A 24615-nucleotide genomic window follows, 5' to 3' on the forward strand; every position below is an offset into this window, starting at 1 on the left:
AGTTTTATTTATCCCCTCGGGGCACCGAGTGTTCGGTCAGCGTTGTTCTCCCAGCTCTGCCGGTCAGGGGCCTTCCCCCTCCCCCCCCCCCCACCCTGTGTTATTGGGGGACCCATCTCCCGGGGGGTCCTCAGCGTAAGACCCACCTGCTAAGGCCTCCTGGTCTCAGGCCGCTCCTGGCTCTCGGCTCCCGCCTCCTCCCGGGGCCTGGATCAGCTGAAACAAATCACCCCGGAAAGCAGCGGCTTAAAGCAGGGGTTGTCAATTCAGCTTGTCCTCCTGGGTCAGCCACTCAGGCTGGGCTCCGCCGGGCGGCCCTCCTGGTTTCTGCTGGGCCCGGGTCTGCAATCAGCTCCTTAGGGGCCGACAGCCATCAGCTGGGGCTGACGGGAGTGCGGGGCCAGGTGGCCCCTCCAGCAGGCTAGCGGGCGTGCTCACAGGCGTGGCGGGATCCGGGAGAGTAAATGAAGTGTGCAAGGTCCCGTGAAGCCAAGACTGAACTGGCACGCACCACGGTGCCACAGCCTGGCAGTCAGAACAGGACCACGGCCATTCCCGGGGCAAGGGCGGCTAATGGGCTTCATCTCCCTCTCTCTGTTTCTGTCTCTCTAGTCTATTTTTAAAAAATATTTTTTTTATTGATGTCGGAGAGGAAGGGAGAGGGAGAGAGAGAAACATCAGTGATGAGAGAGAATCATGGATCGTCTGCCTCCTGCACGCCCCACACTGGGGATGAGCCCAGAACCTGGGCACGTGCCCTGACTGGGAATCACACTGTGACCTCCTGGTTCACAGGTCGGCACTCAACCACGGAGCCGTGCCGGCCTTATTGATTTGAGAGAGAGAGAGGAAGGGAGAGAAGGAGGGGGAAGGAGAGAGAGAGAAAGAGAAAGAGGAACATCGACCCACTGCTCCACCCAGTTATGCATTGATTGGTAATTCCTGCACGTGCGCTGACCCGGAGGGACCGCAGACCCTGGTGGATCGGGTGACTCACCAACCAACCGGCTGCCCGGCCAGCCTGGACGTCACGTCTTTGTGGGAGAAGTTGCGGTCACACTGCCAAGGGGATGGACACAGGGAGGCGGGCCAGGGTCCCGGTCACCGCAGTGGCTCAGAGCCCTGGAGCCAGGCCCGCCTCCGCCCAGAGGGGCCCCTTCTCCCCGAAATCACGGGAACTCCACCTGCCCTTGCTGGGAGGACTCAGGCGAAGCTGGGCGACCCGGGTCAGCTTCAGAGGAAGCCGGGCGCTCCTGCTGGCTTCTGCTGCTCAGGGCTCGTCAGGGTGGGGGTCAGGGGGGCGGGGAACATCTCATTCCCAGGGCAGGATGGGAAACCGGGGTTCTTCTCTCCCTCACCAGCAGCCCCGGGCTGGCTTCTCCCCCGTTTGGGGCAGATTCACTGCCTTTTTGGAAAGCGCCCTGGCCCTTGTTTCCTCCCAGGTCCTGGGGCCACCTGTTCCTCCGTTCCTCCCTGGAGCCACGTGCAGGCCAGGCAGTGCCCTCACCGAATGCCCCAGGCCCTCGGGGCCCAGGAGGCCCCCCCCCAGCCCCCCGCCTCCCAGCCCCAGTCTGGAGACCATGTTAGACCCAGAGGAGGCAGAGCCCTGGCCAGGCAGAGGCGCCACCTCCCATCTTTTTTGTGTTTTTTCCCGAGTCGCCCATGTTGCTGTGACGTGGGCACATTTACACTCAGAGGGGAGGTTCCATCCCCCGGGGGTGGGTCCTCTGGGCCAGTCCCAGGCACCCGCATGGCTGCTCCTGGGGAAGAAGCTCCTTGGGGCGGGGAGAATCCTCGTGGACAACGTGTGGGGTAACAGTGTAGGCTGCTCTCCTCTCTCTCACATCTGATTTCTTTTTATTTTAATTATATTTTTGAAATTTTGTCTTTTGGATATTTGCCACCATTTTTAAATAGATTTTTATTGTTGACTAGAGGCCCAGTGCACGAAATTCATGCATGGGAGGGGGGTTGTGCCTCAGCCCAGCCTGCACCCGGTCCAATCTGGGACCCCTTGAGGGATGTCCGACTCCCAATAGCTTGCCTGCCTCTGCCTGATTGCCCCTAACCGCTTCTGCCTGCCAGCCTGATCACCCCCTAACCACTCCCCTGCCAGCCTGATTGATGCCAAACTGCTCCCCAGCCGGCCAGATTGCCCCTAACTGCCCTCCCCTGCTGGCCTGGTCACCCCTAACTGCCCTCCCCTGCCAGTCTGGTTGCCCCTAACTGCCCTCCCCTGCTTGCCCGGTCACCCCTAACTGCCCTCCCTGCTGGCCTGATTGCCCACAACTGCCCTCCCCTGCAGGCCTGGTCCCACCAACTGCCCTCCCCTGCAGGCCTGGTCCCCCCTAACTGCCCTCCCTTGCTTGCCTGGTCTCCCCCAACTGCCCTCCTCTGCAGGCCTGGTCACTCCCAACTGCCCACAACTGCCCACCCCTGCCAGCCATCTTGTGGTGGCCATCTTGTGTCCACATGGGGGCAGCCATCTTTGGCAACATGGGGGCAGCCATCTTGTGTCTTGGTGTGACAATTTGCATATTACTCTTTTATTAGATAGGAAAGTCTTACAGATATCTCCCAACTTCCCCCCTCCCCCTCCTCCCAGCCCCTCTCCCCCCTATAGCTATGCCCATGGCTCTGCCCATTGGTGTATGACTTCTTTGTTTTCTCTATTCTTGTCCACCCCCCCCCCCCCGCCCCTTCCCCACATCGAGGTGCCAGTCTGTTCCGTGCCTGGTCATGGACTCCAGGAATGGCGGTGGGACCCGCATGCTGGTCTTTCTCTAGCCCATTTCCTGCTTTGGGGAAAACCAGCACCCACCAGCACACCGTCTCCATCCCTGAGAAGGTTCTGGAAGCCCAGGACCCCCTCCCCCTCCTCAGCTCAATCTGCAGGGATCCAGGGCTTAGGGGAGCCACCACAATGATCAGACCAACACTTGCTGTGAAAATGCCCTTTATTCAGCTTGTCCACGACATGGGCAGGGCAGGTGTGGCCTGAGAAGCGGGTTCTAAAAGGCCAGGAAGGCCGTCCCCTGGAGAAGGCTCATGGCGGGAGGTGTGGCTCAGGGCTGCCCCGAGGGTCCCGGACACATGCCTGTGAGCCTGACCCTCAGTCCCGGCGCCCAGCCCCTGACTTCCCACCCCCACCCCAGCCACCCGCCCTGTGCCTGGCAGAGCGGGCAGAGTCTGCTGGGCACGAGGCTCGGGCACCCATTGCTTCCTGTCCCCAGGGTTTCAGGGCCCTCAGGTCGGAGCCCCGCCCTGTGCATTCCGAGGTCACACTGCAGCATCAGAGGCGGCTGAGGGCCTAGGTGGGGGTGTGCTCCCGTGTGACCCCGAGAGGTGGCAGCGCTGCGGTGGCGCCCGGCTGTGGCCGGCGGGTGGGGGCGGAGAGGATGTCGGTCAGGACGAGCCGGCGGAGACAGAGGACACAGGTGGGGTGATGGTCACGGGCAGGGCGATGCTGTCAGAGCCGCTTGGCTGCTGGGAGGAAGAGGAGTGAGAGCGGGGAGTGCCGAGCGGGAAACTGAGGCCTGACGGAAGGGCGGCTGAGGGCGGGCGGGAGCCAGGGGAGGATTTGGGGTTCGATGTGGCTGGAGGCTCCCAGTGGATGGGGTGGGGGAGCTGGAACATTTCAGACCAGTTGGGAAATGGGTACATGGGTCCCAGGCCAGGGGATCCCGGGCCCCCAGTGACTGTGGTGCCCGTGGGAAGAGGGGGGAGGAGAGGAGCAAGCAGGGTCCCCATCGGCCCCTGCACCCACCACCTGCCCTGCCGCCCCCTCCACAGCTCCGACTCCCATGGGGTGCCCTGCCCTGTGCTCTCAGGCCGCAGGGTAAGCTTTCCAGGGCGGGGGCTTCAATCTGTTTTTCTTTTTTTTTTTTTCCATTATTTGTTAAAAGTATTTTTATATTGATGTCAGAGAGGAAGGGAGAGGGAGAGAGAAACATCCATGATGAGACAGAATCACGGATTAGCTGCCTCCTCCATGCCCCCCACTGCAGACCAAGCCTCGAATCCCGGGCCTGTGCCCTGAGCGGGAATCGAACCCTGACCTCCTGGTTCATAGGTCCTCGCTCAACCCCTGAGCCACGTCAGCCGGCCTTAATCTGCTTTTAGTTCTCTGTCTCCCGGCACCCAGCAGGCCTCCAGTGGGCGTGGAATGAATGGATAAGGAAGGACAGAGCCTAAATTGGCCGGACATGGGGACAGCCTGAGCGGGGACATGAGGAGAGAGAGCTACAGAGGTGTGTGAGCCTGCGCCCGAGGGCACACAGGCCACTGACAGCTACGCTACCCACACCCGCCCTCATGGCCCTGCCTCAACCCCACTTCTTTCCCCCGGGACTGCGGGGGGTTAAGTGGACACGAGTGACCATGTGGTCATTGAAAGGTTAATATCAGTGATGACAAGGATACTAACAAAAGCCACCACAAGCCCTTCATGTCCTGATGGGAGGCTGGAGGGTGGGGCAGTTGTGTCTGACAGACGAGGAGTGAGGCTCAGGAGGTCAGAACCCAGAGGTGAGAGGTCAGGTGTGTCTGCGTCCCAGGTCCGGATTCGCTAGGCCAGGGCTGGGGGCCATCCCGCCTGCAGGCCACGGAAGGCCCGAGAAATCACTGGCTCTGGCCCTGCCGGGGCATCAGGGTGAGTTCCTGAGAGGTTTGACCAGGCGGAGCGCTGGTCTTTAGTAGATCATTGTGTACGGCCCTGATGACACCAACAAGACCCAAATGGGCCCTAGGTTGGCTCGGTGGATAGAGCATCAGCCTTCAGACTGAAGGGTCCCAGGTTCAATTCTGGTCAACAGCACATGCTCAGGTTGTGGGCTCCATCCCCAGTGTGGGGCGTGCAGGAGGCAGCCGGTCAATGATTCTCTCTCATCATTGATGTTTCTCTCTCTGCCTCTCCCTTCCTCTTGAAATCAATAAAAATGTATATTTTCAAAAAGTTTCAAATGGCCCTTGGCAGAATGAAGGCGCCCCCCCTGCTTAGGCCGGACCCCACATGTGTCCCTTGTAGACCAGGGCCCTGGGAGGAAGGCGGCCGAGGGGCTAGTTGCACTCTGCATCGCCCACCGCAGCCTGGCAGCCCGACCCGCAGTCCATGCCCACCGCATGGTGGAGCCTGACCCCACAGACACATCCGGGACCTCCCGAGTCCCCCAAGTCATGGCTGAGCCCCGGCGGGTTGCGGGGGGGGGGGGGGGGGTCAAGGGCGATTACCTACCCAGGCTCCTCTTCTCCTGGCTATGGCGCCTGCAGCCGGATGGGGCCCAGGACCACGTCCACCTGCTCCTGGTAGGCGCCCACGTCCCGCTTGGGCCTGGGCTGGCAGCCGCCGCGGCAGCGGGAGGCGGGGTCGTGGGCCCGGCACACGAGCACCTTGCAGTGCAGGTACACGGCGGGGAGGCGGCGCAGGAAGTGGAAGGAGCGGAACCGGAAGCGGGCAAGGCCGGGCGGTGCGGAGAGGGCCTGGTAGGTGTCGTCTCTCACGCACCTGCAAGGAGAGAGGGCGCCCGTCAGCGCTCAGGGCCTCGGCCGCCCATGCTTCCTGCTGTACCCCACCTGCGCCCCCTGCCGCACCCCCCTTCCTGTCTCCCCTTACCCCCCCTGCACGTCTGCCCTGGAGCGTGATTGGAACCAGGACAGTGAGAACGTCCATTCTCAGCTGATTTAGGGTGATATGCCGCACCCTTGGCCACGACCGCTGAGGACCACCCGCCATGCATCATCTCTGCCCAAACCCCATCTACACTCTCACTCATCCTCCCAACAGCCGCTGATATGGCCCTCCTCCTGCTCAGTTGGTGGGTGGACACTGGCTTGAGGGATGCCACTTCCCCCCAGAAGGTAGAGCTGGGGGGGTCTGGCATCTCCATCTCGATCTGCTTCCAAATGAAAGCTTTCCCACCACACCCATGTCCTGTGTTGCCAGGGTGTGCCCAGAGCTCCTCACCTGGGGCCTCATCCCGTGGACAGTCAACTGGCTTGGTGGCCCCGGGGGAGCCATTCCATGCGTCAGGCGCCCCCTCCCTGTGTGCTGACCAGAGCGGAACCCTGACGGCTCAGCTGAGCTCCCAGGACCCAAGGCCTTGGCTCCTGTGGTGGGCTATCAGGTCAACGAGGACACGGCTTACCCGCTCCGGATGAGGTCGTAGGTCACAGAGGCCAAGTCCTCGGAGGACGGCGACGCCACGCAGGTGTCCACGAACAGGGCCATGGAGGCATCGGCGCGGCGGATCTCGGCCTGAACGTACAGGTCCTGGTTCAAGCGCACGTAGTAGGGGTGAGAGGTCACGGGGTATGCGAAGGAGGACGACGTGTAGAAGGACATGTTGACGGCGAAGTGGCCGTACTGCACTTCCTGGACCTCGGCGTTGTCGTTGGCGACGTACATGAGGTCCACCCAGGTGTCCCGCAGCATCCGGCAGCTCACGTGGAGGTGCAGGCTTGGCCGCCTCTGGATGACTCCGCTCGCGACGGCGCTGGCTGCTTGCAGGGTGTTGGAGTAGGTGATGGTGTCGTTGTCCAGCTGGGAGGGGCGGTAGAGGGGTCAGGCAGATGCCCTGCGGGAGGATCTCGCTGCTGCTCTTGTCAGAGTCAGAAGTAAGTGACTCAACGAGCTTCACAACCCTCCCAGGCCCGGCCGGCATGGCTCAGTGGTGAGCGTTGACCTATGAGCCAGGAGCTCACGGTTCCATTCCCGGCCAGGGCACAGGCCCAGTTTGTGGGCTCCATCCCCAGCGTGGGGCATGCAGGAGGCAGCCGATCCATGACTCTCTCTCATCATTGATGTTTCTCTCTCTCTCCCTCTCCCTTCCTCGCTGACATCAATACAAACATATTAAAAAAATAAAAGCCAGACGGCAGCCAGTCCCTGGGGCAGGGCTTCCTGAGCTCAGACAGACAGCTGGGTTGGCATGGCAACAGGAGCACTTCCTGTCCCTCCTGCCTGTCCCTCCTGCCTCGCAGGCTCGTTTCTGACCGGGGCTCCCAGCCCGCAGCACATTCTCGGGGTGTCGGTCTCCGGCCCATGTGATGTGCCCGCCACCTGGTCAGGGTGATGTTTCTGGGGACGAGGCCTTGTGCCTGGTGGCCTGTGAGCTCTCAAGCCAAGGAGGCCGCCTCCTCCCGGGGCGTGGTAGGTCCGGAGCGCCCAGCAGCATTGTAAGAATCCACAGACAATGACAGGGACGGGACGGAAGCCGAGCAGAGCACGGGGTGAGAGGGGGGGCGAGGAGGGAGGTCAAGGGTCACTGCCCAATACCCCAAACGGCCCAGAGGAGCAGGTGAACAGGCCCCGGAGGCCCCAGTGAGGCGAGCACAGGTGAGGCGTGGCCAGCGGAGACGGGAAAGCGGTTCCCTTCCCAGAGGCTCCGAGGGTCAGAGGCCATGGCCTCGCCGGTCACAGTTCCCAGGCCTGGGGGCGGGGGGGCGGGGGCGCTTATGCAAGAAAGAGCCCCAAACTAACGCCATAATGGCCTCCATGGGGACCCTGAATGGTGAGGCCGCCTGGCATGTCACAGAGAGGAAGGAGGGGGTGTGCCTGCACCCCTTCCCCTAACGGGGCCCCGCCCCTCACCCCACCCCAAGCCGTGGGGCTTCAGGCCCTGCGAAGCCCTGGCGGCGGCCGTGGTTGGGACGATGGACGTGCTGGGCAGCCTGCGGGCACCCTCTGCCTGGACGGTGGGGAGACCGCCCGCCGCCGCCTCCCTGTGGTTTGGAAGTGGCGAGGGACATGGATGCCTTCACCCCGATCATGTTCCGGTTTTACAGACACAATCCCGTCCCCGGGGCCCCAGGATCCGGAACACGCAGGGACGTCGCCGGGAGGAAGCGGGCCCCGGGAGGGTACGGGAAGGCCGGCTCACCTGCTGGACGGTGCCGCAGCCCGCGTAGGGGATGGTGAAGGTCACCTGGCTCGCCGTGACCTGGGCCCTACACTGCTGCACGCCGTCCCAGCGGGGGATGACCAGGTCGCTGGCCGAGTAGCCCAGGGCCTGCAGGTAGCTCCTACTCACGTTGGCCTGCATCCGGTCCGGCAGGCAGAGCAGCTCTGGGGGCCGAGGGCAGCTGGGTCAGTGCACGCCCAAAACCCACCCGGGATCCCCCCACTCCCCGCCCCGTGCACATGATCGAGGGGCTGACAAAGGTGGTTCACATTAGGGTATTCTCACCACCCCCCAGGTGCCCTATGCACACAGATGGAGAAATCGAGGCAGGTCCTGACCGGTGTGGCCCAGTGGGTAGAGTGTCAGCCCGTGGACTGAAGGGTCTCGGGTTCGAATCCAGTCAAGGGAAAGTTCCTCGGTGGCAGGCTTGATCCCCGGCCTCATGGAGGCAACCAATCGATGTCTCTCTCACATGGATGTTTCTCTCTCTCTGTCTCTCCTCCTCCCTTCTACTGTCTCTAAAAATCAATGGACAAATAGCCTCAGAGGAGGAAAACAAAAACAAAAGAAATGGAGGCCGGATGTGGAAGGAGGAGGTGTCCCGCCAGTCACCGTGAGCCGCAGAGTGAAGTGACGCTCGGGTGGAATCGTGGGGACGCTGTGAAATAGGGTCCGTGGGCCGTGGAGCCGGCAGGGCTGAAAGTCCCGACGGAAAAGGGCTGGGACAGCACCTGCCGGCCGGCCACCGTCCGTCCGTCCGTCCGTCCCCTGCACAGCTCCACTCGTGGCCACCAGCCTCTGCTGGGCCCGGCGCAGCAACCAGGGGCCTCCAGGAGGCAGCCACACGTGCCAGGTCTCAGGACACGGTCACGGTGCCCCTCACTCTGGATGGTCACAGGCCTCCCGCCAGGGCCACCTCCGCCCTGGGCATGGCGTCCACTCAGCGCATCCTCTCACACCTGCCCTGTCTCTGCCGACTGACCACAGTGAGGCGGGCACCGCCCACCCCCGTTCTGGCCCTGGCCCACGTGTCTGGGCAGCCAGAGTCCCCAGACCCAGCGCCCCTGGTCCCTTCCGGCAGCAGATCCGGCCCGGGGACCTGCCAGGTGGCTCTGGTCTGCTGTCCCGCCACTGCAGATGCTGCGGGGGAGGGGAGTGCCGGGGGACAGGCCCCCCGCCCCGGAGAGCCTGGGACTTACTGGTGCTGTGGTTGGAGGGGCGGGAGTAGTAGTCGGCCTGGAACCCGCTGCGGGTGACGCTGCTGTCGCTGACGAAGCGGATGGACATGAAGTTGGAGGACGACGTGAAGGAGTCCCTTGAGCCGTGGCAGACGCGGCCGAGGAGCCGGGAGCCGAGGGCGGGGCCGTCGAACACCTGGATGTAGTCGTAGTTGCAGTTGCTCTCCAGCCTGTGGACACGGGCACCGGGTGTGCACTCCAATTAAAAAGATGTTTTGTTAATCCTCCCCCGAGGGCATTTCCCATTGAATTTTAGGGAGAGTGGGAGGGAGGGTGCGAGACAGAGAGAAACATCTATGTGACAGAGACATAGATAGGTTGCCTTCCACACGCACCCGAGCCTGCAACTCAGGTACGTGCCCTTGACCGGGAATCGAGCCTGCGACCCTTCAGTCTGAGGGCTGACACTCTACCCCCTGAGCCAACTAGGCCAGGGCTTATCCCTCTATTTTTTTTAAATATGTTTTTATTGATCTCAGAGAGGAAGAGAAAGGGAGAGAGAGAAATATCAGCGATAAGAGAGAATCATGGATCGGCTACCTCCTGCACGCCCCACACTGGGGATGGAGCCCACTACCCGGGCGTGTGCCCTGACTGGGACTCGAACCATGACCTCCTAGGTCATAGGTGGATGCTCAATCCCTGAGACAGGCCGCCGCTCATCCCTCTTTTGGCTGAGGCTCGGGAAAGTCGAGTGATGTCCTGTGGCCACACTGGGCAGTCGTGACCACACTGACCGGAAGCCAAGGCCACGTCCTGGTCCCAGTGCCAAGGCTGCCCCACAGGCAGAATGCCAAGGGGCAGACTCTCTCCCACGGCGCCTGCCCTGTCCCTCCCTTCCCCACGTCCCTGAGTTCCCCCCAAGATCCCCCCGAGAGGCCCCGCGGCCACTCTGCACCCCACTCACTGCACATCTCTGAAGACCACGGTCACACGGTGGTTGTTCTGGACCTCGATGTCCCACACGCAGCGGGCGTTGTTGGGGTAGCTCCCGGGGTAGGACGGGCTGGAGAAGCGCCCCGAGGGCCGGGACAGGAAGCCCCCGCATGCCGCCTCGGCTGCCGGGACAGATGCAGATGCTGGTGACCCAGAGCACACGGTGCATCACCGCAGGGGGGGTGGGGGGATTTTTACTTATTTATTATCTTTAATTTTTTGTATTGATTGATTTTGAGAGGAAGGGAGAGGGGGGGAGAGAGAAACATCCATGATGAGAGAGAATCATGGATCAGCTGCCTCCTGCACGTCCCCTACCGGGGATCGAGCCCGTAACCCGGGCATGTGCCCTGACCGGGAATCGAACCCTGACCACCTGGTTCCTAGGTCGACGCTAATCACTGAACAATGCTGGCCGGGCAAGAGAGGGGCATTTTTAAACAATTCCCAAGACAGAAACCCAACAGGTGGTGGCCCCAGCGTGGCCTGTCCCTGAGGCTGAGGGACACGGAAGGAAGCCACCCCTCGCCATTCCCGCCATCTCGCCCAGCGTCACGGTCACGGAGAAGAGGGAGCTCCGGGCTTACCCGTTGGCCTGGTGGTGGTGTAGCGAGGCCCTGCGGACAGAGAGGAAAGATCACGGTCAGTTTCCTGCCATCCTTGGCGCAACCGCTGAGCGCACGCTCGCTCTGTGCCATCCTGGGCCACCCTGGGCCACAGCGAGACACTGGCCACAGGCCGCGCCCTCCGGAGCTCCCAGCGTGGAGGAGGTAGGAGCGGCCAGGGAGAGGTCAATGGGGGGAAGGGAGACACATGTAATAATTCAAACAATAAAGAGTTTACATGTAAACACACACACACACACACACACACACACACACGCACGCAAACCAGAAGCTATCCGGCTGGCAGGGGCCATGTGGAGAGTGCGTGTGTGCAAGCAGGAGGCTGGCTGTGTGCACGCAGGCGGGTGAGGGTGCCAGGGGCGGGCTGGGGAGCTGGGGTGCAGGTGGAGAGAGCGGCGCACTTGTGGGCACCTCCACCATGGATAGTCACATGAAGGAATTTGTTAACAGACGAGCATCTGTAGAGGTTCTACTCGGCCCTGTTTCTAGAAAGGTCACCATTCGCCCCGGGTTGGCCTGGATGGTTATTGGCCCCTGAAACGCTGCTGGACCAGTCCTCTCCTCCCTCAGCCTCTCCTGGACCCGGCAGCGGCAGCGGGGCTCAGAGGAGCTCCTGGGCAGCGCAGGGACAGCAGCGTCCTGGGCACTCGGTGCGTCGCCATGCAAACCCGGAGCATCAGAGAGAGAAGCTGCCCAGGAGCCCGCCTACTCCTCCTGCAAACAGAGCGGGGGCCAGGGGGCGGGGGGCTCTCCGGAAGCCTGGGCCGTGGGACTCACCTGGGGTGGTCATGTTGCCAAGCGAAGCTGCGAGAAAGAGAAGCAACGGGGTCAGGGTCAGGGCCCAGGGTGAGTCCCAATGAGCCCCTCAGGATGCGGACAGAGGGGCTCCTGCGTGTCCCCTCCTGGCCTGAGAAATGCTGCGGGGAGCGGCCCACGGGAGCTGGCTGGTAAGTGTAACCTCTGAGGCTCTTCCCCCCAAAAAGGTGCTGCGGCGCCTATTCCTACACCGTTAATGCACAATAAGCCTCTGTCTATCTGAGGGCCGGCCTGGGGCCAGGTGACAGCCACCCCCAAACTTCCAGGAACCAGGAACCTGCTGGCAAGGGGGGCGGGAAAGGCCCCTCTCCTGGTTGGCTGGGGTGACAGGAGCCCTGACTCCTGGAAGCCAAACCAAGAGGGGAGGACCGGAGATGGGACCCACCTGAGCAGATGACGCCCGCGTCCTCCCCGTGGTTACAGTTGTGCGAGTTCCAGCCCCGGTGCGGACAGCTCCACAGGTAGGACTCGTGCCCCGAGCAGCCCACGTCGTCCAGCAGGATGGGCCCTGAGCCCTGCCCGAACCGGGCACTTCCTGGGGCCGACCTGGCCCAGCCACAGCCCAGCTGCCTGCACACCACGTTGGCGTCATTGGTGTCCCACCCGTCGTCACACACGGTGCCCCAGGAGCCTCGGTATAGGACCTCCACGCGGCCCTCACACCGGTCACCGCCGTTCACCAGCCTCAGGGCCAAACCCGATTCGGTCCCGGACCCTATAGAACGGCACAAGGACACCTCCTCCATGTCTGTGCTGAACTCCAGGCCCGAGGCTGGTTCCAGACTCATGGCCAAGAACAGACATGAGAGGACAGAGTCTCAGCCCTGAGGCTGAGCCAGCACTGGGGTCTCAGCAGGTCCCAGGACCCTCCAAGAATCACCCTGAGCCACGGGGGAGGTCTCACCTGAGCCTCCTCCCAGAAGCCACTGGAGACATGTCATCAGCCAACCATGTGGGACCTGGTCAGAGACCCACCTCTGCCCTCTTCCCCCAGGGACAAGGATGAGGATGGCCGATGTGAATTCCCTTCCTGTCACGATCCATCCCGGGCATGATTCAGGGGCAGAGAGGGGCCCTGGGAGGGGAAGGCTGCTGTACCTGCTGTTGTTGTAGGAAAGGCAGTTGTGGATGGAATTGTGGGACGAGGTGTCGGTACGCCTAGAAGGGAAAACAAAAAGAAGGCCATGGTGAGATCTCAGGAAAGGAGTCCTTCCCAAAAGGGGGGAAAGTCCCCGTGACTTTCCCATGTCCCTCCTGCTCATGCCCACTGCCTGTCCACAGCTTCCCGCTCTGCTGGATCATCGGGGTTAAAGGCCTGGGATAGACCTCCACATCCCTCCATGTCTCTGACCGCCATGTTCCTCCCCATCAGAAGACCTTTCCCATCTCTCCCGCATGAGCCAGGCATGCACTGGTGGGCTTGAGGCTTTGGACTGACTCTAAAGCTGGGATAGAAAGAGTCAGGACCTGGTGATTGAACTGGGAGGCAATCACATGTCCTGGTACCCAGAGGACCCTCATCAAGTGTTCACTTCCATCCCCCCCACTGATTCTGCCACCTTGAGATGCACATGTGACCACGCTGGCCCTTGGGGTGTGGCAGGTGTGAAAGGAGGAGAGAAGCCAGAAGCCTGCTGTCCCATCATCAGAAAGCCAATGGGCATCAGTGCCCACTCTCCCACAAAACCCTCCTCAGCCTGGAGTAACGGGGCGACCTTCATGGAAGGGGAGGCACTTCTCTGACCAACGGCCGCTCTCCCCCATGATGGCCACCAAGACTCTGATGGGAACTCAGAAGGAGGATGGACAGACGGAGTCTTTGGAATCCCTGCTCTAGTTAATAGACAGAGGGCAAAAGTGTGGTTTGATGGGGTTCAAGGAGCCATGGGTCAGCTACACAGGGCCGACCGGCAGAGGTGGGCAGGAGAGAGGGACATCCCAGGAGAGGTTGCCGGGAATCAACTGGCCAGGATGTGGAGGGCTGAGCAGATGAGGGATGAAAAGGAGAGGCAGAAACCAAGCTCCCAGGTGCCCGGCCCAGATCCCAGGTTGATGACCCTCAACTTCTACACACGGAGCTGACCTGTTGCACATGGCTTCAGGGTGGACACAACAGTGCCACCAGGATCCTACCAGTCCTTCTAAAGCAACGCCCTCTCTCCCCTGCCATTGCCTGCCTCCCTGAGCCCAAGGACTTGAGTCCAGTGTATGGAAGCCAGGGTCATGCTGGGATAGGCTACCAGGGCCCTGGTGTTGACCCCAGAGAACAAGCAGTGAATGACCCCACCAAATGGGTCAACCGATGTGCACACCAATCATTCAGCCTTGACCCATTCTGATATTGAGAGGTTACACCCATTTCTAGAGTTTTCCATGTGGTCACAATGCCCCATCCCCAAGGCCCTCACAGGTTCCTTCCATTCATAGGCCACCTGCCATCTCCTACCTCCCCTGCTGCCTCCCACTCTCTCTGTCCTTCACAAAGAACCTCTGTGCTCTCAGGATGTCCCTTCAGTGTCACCATCTTGGAGCCCCCAGGTGACACTGTCCTCACAGAGGGGAGGTGCTTACCAACCCCCACACCCAGGGATGGGCTGCCCTGAAGGAAGCCCCAGACCCCCTCGGGAGACAGTGAGCTTGCTCTGGGGGCATAAGGGGGCTCTTCTCGGTGCTCAGGAAGCTGCCAGCTGAGCATGAACCCGATATTCAGGCCCCTTCGAGCTTGTTCCAGGCACGGCTTTCAGGGTGCTGGGCGCATAGACCGACCACACTGACGTGTAGCCTGAACAAGTGACCTAGCACCTGGGTGCCCACTTCCATGAGTCACTCCAGTGCCTGGGGGACATTGGAGGCTCAGACACAGCCCTGGCATGGGGAGTGGGTGTGTTCTCAGCAGCAGCAGCCCAGAAGGGCCACCAGGGATGGCAGAGACTCACCTGAGCAGATGACACCCGCGTCCTCCCCGTGGTTGCAGTTGTGGGTGTTCCATCCCCGGTGCGGGCAGCTCCACAGGTAGGACTCGTGCCCTGAGCAGCCCACGTCATCTAGCAGGATCGGCCCTGAGCCCGGCCCGAAGCGGGCACTTCCTGGGGCCGACCTGGCCCAGCCACAGCTCAGCTGCCTGCACACCACGTTGGCGTCGTTGGTGTCCCAGTTGTCATCACACACGGTGCCCCAGGAGCCTCGGTAGAGGATCTCCACGCGGCCCTGACACCGGTCACCGCCGTTCACCAGCCTCAGGGCCAAAGCTGAATCGGTCCCAAACCCTAGAGGACGGCACAAGGACACCCCCACCATGTCTTTGCTGAGCTCAGGCCCAAGGCAGGGTCGAGACTTAGGGCCTCCCTCAGAGTCACATCCCAGGGCAGGTGTCAGCTTTGAACATGCCCAGGGGTTCATCTCCATCAGGAAGGGAGTTGGCCCATCCTGTCCTGCCAGGTCTAAGGATGACCCAAGGAAGGAAGCCCCAGGATTGCCCATGGAGGTGAGCAGGACTGCCCCCAACAGCCACCTTGGCCATCCAGGGTGGAACTCCATGGATCTGGGGACAGGCCAAGGCCATGGCCTCCTTAGCCACTGATTCCTCCTCCACGGTCCTGCCTGACTTTAGGCAAAGCCCTCAGGGGCGATGGGACCTCTGCCAGACAGGAGAGGACAGAGCCTCACAGCCCTGAGGCTGAGCCAGCACTGGGGTCTCAGCAGGTCCCAGGGCACTCCAGGGCTGACCCTTAGCCATGGGGGAGGGTCTCAGCTGAGCCTCCACCCAGAAGCCACTTGAGACAGGTCATCAGCAAAACGTGTCAGAAACGAACTGGTCAGAGACCCTCCTCTGCCCCCTCCCCGCAGGGACAAAGATGAAGATGGCCCAGGTGGAGCCTCTTCCTGTCACGTTCCATCCCGGGCGTCATTCAGAGGCAGAGAGGGCCCCTGGGACGGGGAAGGAATCGTGTACCTGCTGTTGTTGTAGGAAAGGCAGTTGTGGGTGGAGTTGTGGGTCGAGGTGTCGGTACGCCTGGAAGGGACATCAAAGATAAAGGCCATGGTGAGAACTCAGGAAAGGAGTCCTTCCCAAAACGGGGGGGACCAGTCCCCGTGACTTTCCCACGTGCCTCCTGCTCGTGCCCCCTGCCTGTCCACAGCCTCCCGCTCTGCTGGATTATGGGGTTAAAGGCCTGGGATAGACCTCCGCATCTCTCCACGTCCCTGACCACCATGTTCCTCCCATCAGGAGACCTTTCCCATTTCTCCCGCATGAGCCAGGCATGCACTGGTGGGCTTGAGGCCTTGGCCTGACTCTGAAGTTGGGATCAAAAGAGTCAGGGTCTGGTGATTGAACCAGGAGGCAATCACATGTCCTGGTACCCAGAGGACCCTCATCACGTGTTCAAGGCCATCCCCAGGCACTGTCTCTGCCACCTTGATATGCACATTTGACCATGCTGGCCCTCAAGGTGTGGCATGTATGAGAATAGAAGAGAAGCCAGAAGCCTGCTGTCCCGTCATCAGAAAGCCAGTGGGCATCAGTTCCCACTCTCCCACAATGCCCTCCTCTGCCTGGAGTCACGGGGCCACCTTCATAAAAGGGGAGGCACTTCCCTGACCATTGGCTGCTCTCCCCCAGGGATGGCTGCCAAGTATCTGATGGGAAGTCAGGAGGATGGACAGACGGAGTCTTTGGAATCCCCCTCTAGTTAACAGACAGAGGGCAAAAGTGTGGTCCCGATGGGGTTCAAGGAGCCATGGGTCAGCTACACAGGGCCGACTGGCAGAGGTGGGCAGGGAGAGGGACATCCCAGGGACTCAACTGGGACTCAACTAGACAGGATGTGGGGGCTGAGCAGCTGAGGGAAGAAAAGTAGAGGCAGACACCAAGCTCCCAGGTGGCCGGCCCAAATCCCAGGTTGATGACCCTTAGCTTCTACACTCGGAGCTGACCCCGTGCACATGGCCTCAGGGTAGACACAACAGTGCCACCAGGATCCTACCAGTCCTTCTAAAGCAACGCCCTCTGTCCCCTGCCATCGCCTGCCTCCCTGAGCCCAAGGACTTCAGTCCAGTGTATGGAAGCCAGGGTCATGCTGGGATAGGCTACCAGGGCCCTGGTGTTGACCCCAGTGAACAAGCAGTGAATGACCCCACCAAATGGGTCAACCGATGTGCACACCAATCATTCAGGCTTGACCCATTCTGATATTGAGAGTTGACACCCATTTCTAGAGTTTTCCACGTGGTCAGATGCCCCATCCCAAGGCCCTCACAGGCTCCTTCCACTCATTGGTCACTTGCCATCTCCCACCTCCCCTATTCCCTGCCCATCTCTCTGTCCTTCACAGAGGACCTCTGTGCCCACAGGTTGTCCCCTCTGCGTCACCATCTTGGAGCCCCCAGGTGCCACCGTCCTCACAGAGGGGAGGTGCTTACCAACCCCCACACCCAGGGATGGGCTGCCCTGAAGGAAGTCCCAACCCTCCCCAGTGGGGAGTGAGCTGGCTCCGGGGCACAAGGGGGCTCTTCTCAGTTCTCAGGAAGCTGCCTGCTGAGCATGAACCCAGAGCTCAGGCCCCTTCGAGCCAGTTCCAAGCACGGCCTTCAGGGTGCTGGGCGCATGGACCAAACAGGCTGACGTGTAGCCTGAGCAGGTGCCCTAGCCCCTGGGTACCCGCTGCCCTGAGTCACTCCAGTGCCTGGGGGACATTGGAGGCTCAGGTGGGGCCCTGGCGTGGGGAGTGGGTGTGTTCTCAGCAGCATCAGCCCAGAAGGGCCCCCAGGGATGGCAGAGACGCACCTGAGCAGATGACGCCCGCGTCCTCGCCATGGTTGCAGTTGTGGGTGTTCCATCCCCTGTGCGGGCAGCTCCACAGGTAGGACTCGTGCCCTGAGCAGCCCACGTCGTCCAGCAGGATCGGCCCTGAGCCCGACCCGAACCGGGCACTTCCTGGGGCCGACCTGGCCCAGCCACAGCCCAGCTGCCTGCACACCACGTTGGCATCGTTGGTGTCCCAGTTGTCATCACACACGGTGCCCCAGGAGCCTCGGTAGAGGATCTCCACGCGGCCCTGACACCGGTCACCGCCATTCACCAGTCTCAGGGCCAAACCTGAATCGGTCCCGAACCCTAGAAGATGGCACAAGGACACATCTTCCATGTCTATGCGGAGCTCCAAGCCCAAGGAAGGGTCCAGACTCAGGACCTCCCTCATGGCCATTCCCTAGGGTAGGCAATCTACTTTAAACACACCTAAGGATTTATTTCAATCACAGGGAAAGGAGGGGGGACATCATGTCCTGCCAGGTCTAAGGATGCCCCAAAGAAAGGAGCCCCAGGCTTGCCCATGGAGGTGAGCAGGACTCCCCCCGCAGCCACCAGGGCCACCAAGGACATAGCTCCATGAATCTGGGGACAGGCCAAGGCCATGGCCTCTTTAGCCACTGATTTCCCTCCATGGTCCTGCCTGACTTGAGGCAAAGCCCTCGGAGGCGATAGGACCTCCACCAGACAGGAGAGGAAAGAGCCTTAAGCACCTGAGGCTGAGCCAGCACTGGGGTCTCAGCAGGTCCCAGGAGGCCTCCAGGGCTGACCCTGAGGCATGGGGGAGGGTCTCAGCTGAGCCTCTTCCCAGAAGCCCACTGGAGACACGTCATCAGCCAACCATGTGGGACAAGAATCTGGTCAGAGACCTACCTCTGCCCCCCTCCCCCCAGGGACAAGGATGAAGATGGCCCAGGTGGAGCCTCTACCTGTCACGTTCCATCCAGGGCATGATTCAGAGGCAGAAAGAGGCCCTGGGAGGGGGAAGGGTGCTGTACCTGCTGTTGTTGTAGGAAAAGCAGTTGTGGGTGGAGTTGTGGGATGAGGTGTCCATGGGCCTGGAAGGGACAACAAAGAGAAGGCCGTGGTGAGGCCAGGGAACAGAGTCCATCTACAAAGGTGGGCCAGTCCTTGTGACTTTCCCATGTGCCTCCTGCATTGCTCCCTGCCTGTCCACAGCCTCTCGCTGAGCTGGGTCAACGGGCCTGAAAGTTTGGGGGAGACCAGCTGCATCGCTCCACGTCTCTGACCGCCATGTTCCTCCCCATCAGAAGACCTTTCCCATCTCTCCCGCATGAGCCAGGCATGCACTGGTGGGCTTGAGGCTCTCGCCTGAATCTGAAGCTGGAATAGAAAGAGTCAGGGCCTGGTGATTGAACCGGGAGGCAATCACATGTCCTGGTACCCAGAGGACCCTCATCACGTGTTCACTGCCATCCCCGGGCACTGTCTCTGCCACCTTGGGATGCAGATGTGACCATGCTGGCCCTCAGGTGTGGCAGGTGTGAGAGGAGGAGAGAAGCCAGAAGCCTGCTGTCCCGTCATCAGAAAGCCAATGGACATCAGTGCCCACTCTCCCACAATGTCCTCCTCAGCCTGGAGTCACGGGGCCACCTTCATGGAAGTGCCACCTTCTCAGACCATTGGCCGCTCTCCCCCGGGACGGCCGCCAAGTATCTGATTGGAACTCAGGAGGAGGATGGACAGACGGAGTCTTTGGAATCCCCCCTCTAGTTAAAGAGACAGAGGGCAAACCTCTGGTCCACATAGGGTTCAAGGAGCCATGGGTCAGCTGGAGAGGGCCGACCGGCAGATGTTGGCAGGGAGAAGGACATCCCAGGAGAAGTGGCCGGGACTCACCTGGCCAGGATGTGGAAGACTGAGTAGCTTTTGGAAGAAAATGATAGACACTAAGCTCCCAGGTGCACGGCTCATATCCCAGGTTAATGACCCTAATCTTCGACACACGGAGCTGACGCCGTGCACATGACCTCAGGGTGGACACAAAAGTGCTGCCCCGAACCTCGCAATCCTTCCATAGCCATGCCCTCTGTCCCCGGCCATCGCCTGCCTCCCTGAGCCCGAAGACCTCCTATCCAATGTAAGGAAGCAAGTGTCATAACTTGGACAGGCTACTGGAACACGAGTGTTGACCCCTGAGAAAGAGCAGAGAATGACCCCACCAAATGAATCAACGAATGTGCACACCAATCATTCAGCCTTGACCCATTCTGATATTGAGAGTTTTCCATGCGGTCACAATTCCGCTTCCCCAAGGTCCTTACAGGTTCTTTCCATTCATTGGCCAGCTGCCATCTCCCACCTCCCCTGCTGCCTCCCCCTCTCTCTGTCCTTCACAAAGGACCTCTGTGCCCACAGGTTGTCCCCTCTGTGTCACTATCTTCGAGTCCCCAGGTGACACCGTCCTCACAGAGGGGAGGTGCTTACCAACCCCCACAACCAGGGATGGGCTGCCCTGAAGGAAGCCCCAGACCCCCTCCAGGGGAGAGTGAGCTGGCTCCGGGGGCACAAGGACTCCTCCTCCAGGTCTGTGCTGAGCTCCAGGCCCGAGGCTGGTTCCAGACTCAGGGCCTCCCTCATGGCCATGCCCAAGGGTAGGCGTTCAACTTCGGACAAACCCAAGGATTCATCTCCATCACTGGGAAAGTAGCGGGGACATCCTGTCCTGCCAGGTCTAAGGATGCCCCAAAGTAGGGACCCCCAAGATTGCCCATGGAGGTGAGCAGGACTGCCCTATGCATCCCTCGGAACCACCCAGGGCAGAGTTTCATGGCTCTGGTACAGGTCAAGGCCATGGCCTCCTTAGGCACTTATTTCTTTCCCACAGTCCTGCCTAACTTGAGGCAAAGCCCTAGGAGGCGATCGACCTCGGCCACACAAAAGAGGACAGAGCCTCACAACCCTGTGGCTGAGCCAGCACTGGGGTCTCAGCAGGTCCCAGCAGGCCTCCATGGCTGTCCCTGAGCCATGGGGGAGGTTCTCGGCCTAGCCTCCTCCCAGAAGCCCATTGGAGACAAGTCATCAGCCAACCATGTTGGACAAGGACCTGGTCAGAGACCCTCCTCTGGCCCCTCCCCCCAGGGACAAGGATGAGGATGGCCCATGTGGAGCCTCTACCTGTCACGTTCCATACCGGGCGTGATTCAGAGGCAGAGAGGGGCCCTGGAGGGGGAAGGGTCCTGTACCTGCTGTTGTTGTAGGAGAGGCAGTTGTGGAAGGAGTTGTGGGAAGAGGTGTTGGTACGCCTGGAAGGGAAAACAAAGAGAAGGCCATGGTGAGACCTCAGGAAAGGAGTCCTTCCCAAAAGGGGGTCCAGTCACCGTGACTTTCCCATGTGCCTCCTGCATTGCTCCCTGCCTGTCAACAGTTTCCCGCTCTGCTGGATTATCGGGGTTGAAGACCTGGGAGAGACCAGCTGCATCCCTCCATGTCTCTGACCGCCATGTTCCTCCCCATCAGAAGACCTTTCCCATCTCTCCCGCATGAGCCAGGCACGCACTGGTGGGCTTGAGGCTCTCGCCTGACTCTGAAGCTGGAATAGAAAGAGTCAGGGCCTGGTGATTGAACCGGAAGGCAATCACATGTCCTGGTACCCAGAGGACCCTAATCACGTGTTCACTGCCATCCCCGGACACTGTCTCTGCCCACATGGGATGCAGATGTGACCATGCTGGGCCTCAGGGTGTGGCAGGTATGAGAGGAGAAGAGAAGCCAGAAGCCTGCTGTCCCGTCATTAGAAAGTCAATGGGCATCAGTGCCCACTCTCCCACAATGCCCTCCTCAGCCTGCAGGCATGGGGTCACCTCATTGGAAGTGCCACCTTCTCTGATCATTGGCCGCTCTCCCCCGGGATGGTCGCCAAGTATCTGATGGGAACTCAGAAGCAGGATGGGCAAATGGAATCTTTGGAATCCCCCCTCTAGTTAAGGAGACAGAGGGCAAAATTGTGTTCCAGATGGGGTTCAAGGAGCCATGGGTCAGCTGGAAAGGGCCAACCAGCAGAGGTGGGCAGGGAGAGGGACATCCCAGGAGAGGTGGCGGGACTCAACCGGCCAGGATGTGAAGGGCTGAGCAGCTGAGGGAAGAAAAGGACAGTCAGACACCAAGCTCCCAGGTGCCCGGCCCAGATCCCAGGTTGATGACCCTCAGCTTCTACACACGGAGCTGACGCCTTGCACATGGCTTCGGGGTGGACACAACAGTGCCATCTGGATCCCCCCAGTTCTTCCTAAGCAAAGCCCTCTGTCCCCTGCCATCGCCTGCCTCCCTGAGCCTGAGGACTTCAGTCCAGTGTATGGAAGCCAGGGTCATGCTGGGACAGGCCACCAGGACTGCGGTGTTGACCCCAGAGAACAAGCAGAGAATGACCCCACCAAATGGGTCAACCGATGTGCACACCAATCATTCAGACTTGACCCTTTCTGATATTGAGAGGTTACACCCATTTCTAGACTTTTCCATGTGGTCACAATGCCCCATCCCCAAGGCCCTCACAGGTTCCTTCCACTCATTGGCCACCTGCCATCTCCCACCTCCCCTGCTGCCTCTCCCTCTCTCTGTCCTTCAAAAAGGACCTCAGTGCTTTCAGGATGTCCCTTCAGTGTCACTATCATGGAGCCCCCAGGTGACATCGACCTCACAGAGGGGAGGTGCTTACCACCCCCACACCCAGGGACGGGCTGCCCTGGAGGAAGCCCCAGACTCCCTCCAGGGGACAGTGAGCTGGCTCCGGGGGCACAAGGAGGCTCCTCTCTGTGCCCAGGAAGCTGCCTGCTGAGCATGAACACAGAGCTCAGGCCCCTGCTAGCCAGTTTCCGGCACGGCCTTCCGGGTGCTGGGCGCATGGACCGACCACACTGACGTGTAGCCTAAGCAGGTGCCCTAGTCCTTGAGTGCCCGCTCGCCTGAGTCCCTCCAGTGCCTGGAGGACATTGGAGGCTCAGGTGGGGCCCTGGCGTGGGGAGTGGGTGTGTTCTCAGCAGCATCAGCCCAGAAGGGCCCCTAGTGGTGGCAGAGACGTACCTGAGCAGATGACACCCGCGTCCTCGCCGTGGTTGCAGTTGTGCGAGTTCCATCCCCTGTGCGGGCAGCTCCACAGGTAGGACTCGTGTCCTGAGCAGCCCACGTCGTCCAGCAGGATCGGCCCTGAGCCCGACCCGAACCGGGCACTTCCTGGGGCCGACCTGGCCCAGCCACAGCCCAGCTGCCTGCACACCACGTTGGCATCGTTGGTGTCCCAGTTGTCATCACACACGGTGCCCCAGGAGCCTCGGTAGAGGATCTCCACGCGACCCTGACACCGGTCACCACCATTCACCAGCCTCAGGGCCAAACCTGAATCGGTCCCGAACCCTAGAGGATGGCAAAAGGACACCCCCTCCATGTCTGTGCTGATCTCCAGGCCCAAGGCAGGGTCCAGACTAGGGCCTCCCTCAGGGCCATGCCTAGGGCAGGCGTCAGCTTTCCACACGCCCAGGGGTTCATCTTTATCACGGTAAAGGAGAGGGCACATCCTGTCCTGCCAGGTCTAAGGATGCTCCAAAGCAGGGAATGCCAGGATTACCCATGGACGTAAGCAGGACTGCCCCCACCTCAAACGGGGCCACCCAGGGCAGAATTTCATGGCTCTAGTACAGGACAAGGCCATGGCCTCTTTACCCACTGAATTCCCTCCATGGTCCTGCCTGATGTGAGGCAAGCCCTGGGAGGTGATCGACGAAGAACAGACAGGAGAGGACGGAGACTCACACCCCTGAGGCTGAGCCAACACTGGGGTCTCAGCAGGTCCCAGGAGGCTTCCAGGGCTGACCCGGAGCCAATGGGTAGGGTCTTGGCTGATCCTTCTCCCAGAAGCCACTGGAGACACATCATCAGCCAACCATATCGGACAACGACCTGGTCAGAGACCCTCCTCTTCCCCCTTATCCCTTCCCCCAGGGATAAGGATGAGGAAGGCCCACATGGATCCTCTTCCTGTCACATTCATTCACGGCCGTGATTCAGGGGCAGAGAGGGGCCCTGGAGGGGGAAGGGTCCTGTACCTGCTATTGTTGTAGGAAAGGCAGGTGTGGATGGAGTTGTGGGATGAGCTGTCCATGTGCCTGGAAGGGACAACAAAGAGAAGACCATGGTGAGGCCTCGGGAAAGGAGTCCTTCCTAAAAGGGGGGGCCAGTCCCCATGACTTTCCCATGGGCCTCCTGCTCATGGCCCCTGCCTGTCCACAGCCTCCCGCTCCCATGGGTCATCAGAGCCAAAGGCCTGTGAGAGACCAGCCACATCCCTCCAAGTCTCTGACAGGCCAGTTCCTCCCCATCAGAAGACCTTTCCCATCTCTCCCGCATGAGCCAGGCACACACTGCTGCGCTTGAGGCTTTGGCCTGACTCTGAAGCTGGGATAGAAAGAGTCAGGGTCTGGTGATTGAACCGGGAGGCAATCACATGTCCTGGTACCCAGAGGATCCTCATCACATGTTCACTGCCATCCCCAGGCACTGTCTCTGCCACCTTGGGATGCAAATATGACCATGCTGGCCCTCAGGGTGTGGCAGGTGTGAGAAGAGGACAGAAGCCAGAGCCTGCTGTCCTGTTATCAAAAAGCCAGTGGGCATCAGTGTCCACTCTCCCACAAAGCCCTTCTCAGCCTGGAGTCACGGGGCTACCTTCATGGAAGGGGAGGCACTTCCCTGACCATTGGCCACCCTCCCCTGGGACGGTCGCCAAGTATCTGATGGGAACTCAGGAGGAGGATGGACAGACGGAGTCTTTGGAATCCCCCCTCTAGTTCAGTAGACAAAGGGCAAAAGTGTGGTCCAGATGGGGTTCAAGGAGCCACGGGTCAGCTGGAGAGGACCGACCGGCAGACGTGGGCAGGGAGAGGGACATCCCAGGAGAGGTGGCCGGGACTCACCTGGCCAGGATGTAGAGGGCTGAGAAGCTGAGGGAAGAAAAGACAGTCAGACACCAAGCTCCCAGTGCCCAGCCCAGGTCCCAGGTTGATGACCATCAGCTTCTAAACACGGAGCTGACGCTGTGCACATGGCCTCGGGGTGGACACAGCAGTGCTGCTCTGCACCTCCTAGTCCTTCCAAAGCCACGCTCTCTGTCCACGCGCATGCCTGGGACAGCCCACCGGGGCCCTGGTGTTGACCCCAGAGAATGAGCAGTGAATGACCCCACCAAATGGGTCAACAGATGTGCACACCAATCATTCAGGCTTGACCCATTCTGATATTGAGAGGTTACACCTATTTCTAGAGTTTTCCATGCGGTC

At 60.7% G+C, this 24615-nt stretch overlaps 1 protein-coding gene across 1 annotated transcript in view; it reads right to left on the reverse strand.

The window, feature by feature from the left end:
- Positions 1-5225: 5225 nt before the first annotated feature.
- Positions 5226-24615, reverse strand: part of DMBT1 (deleted in malignant brain tumors 1) — a gene marked incomplete at both ends in the record, with an annotated part of 99845 nt that continues 80455 nt past the window's right edge. Inside the window, 12 exon segments of the mRNA XM_079793941.1 lie at positions 5226-5255; positions 5257-5503; positions 6144-6538; positions 7878-8062; positions 9098-9306; positions 10044-10194; positions 10660-10689; positions 11476-11502; positions 11900-12286; positions 14451-14855; positions 17300-17662; positions 22367-22696. Coding sequence (XP_079650067.1) covers positions 5226-5255; positions 5257-5503; positions 6144-6538; positions 7878-8062; positions 9098-9306; positions 10044-10194; positions 10660-10689; positions 11476-11502; positions 11900-12286; positions 14451-14855; positions 17300-17662; positions 22367-22696 — 2759 coding nt within the window.

Source organism: Cnephaeus nilssonii (assembly GCF_951640355.1).
Source record: "Cnephaeus nilssonii genome assembly, chromosome: 16".
Lineage (NCBI taxonomy): Eukaryota > Metazoa > Chordata > Mammalia > Chiroptera > Vespertilionidae > Cnephaeus > Cnephaeus nilssonii.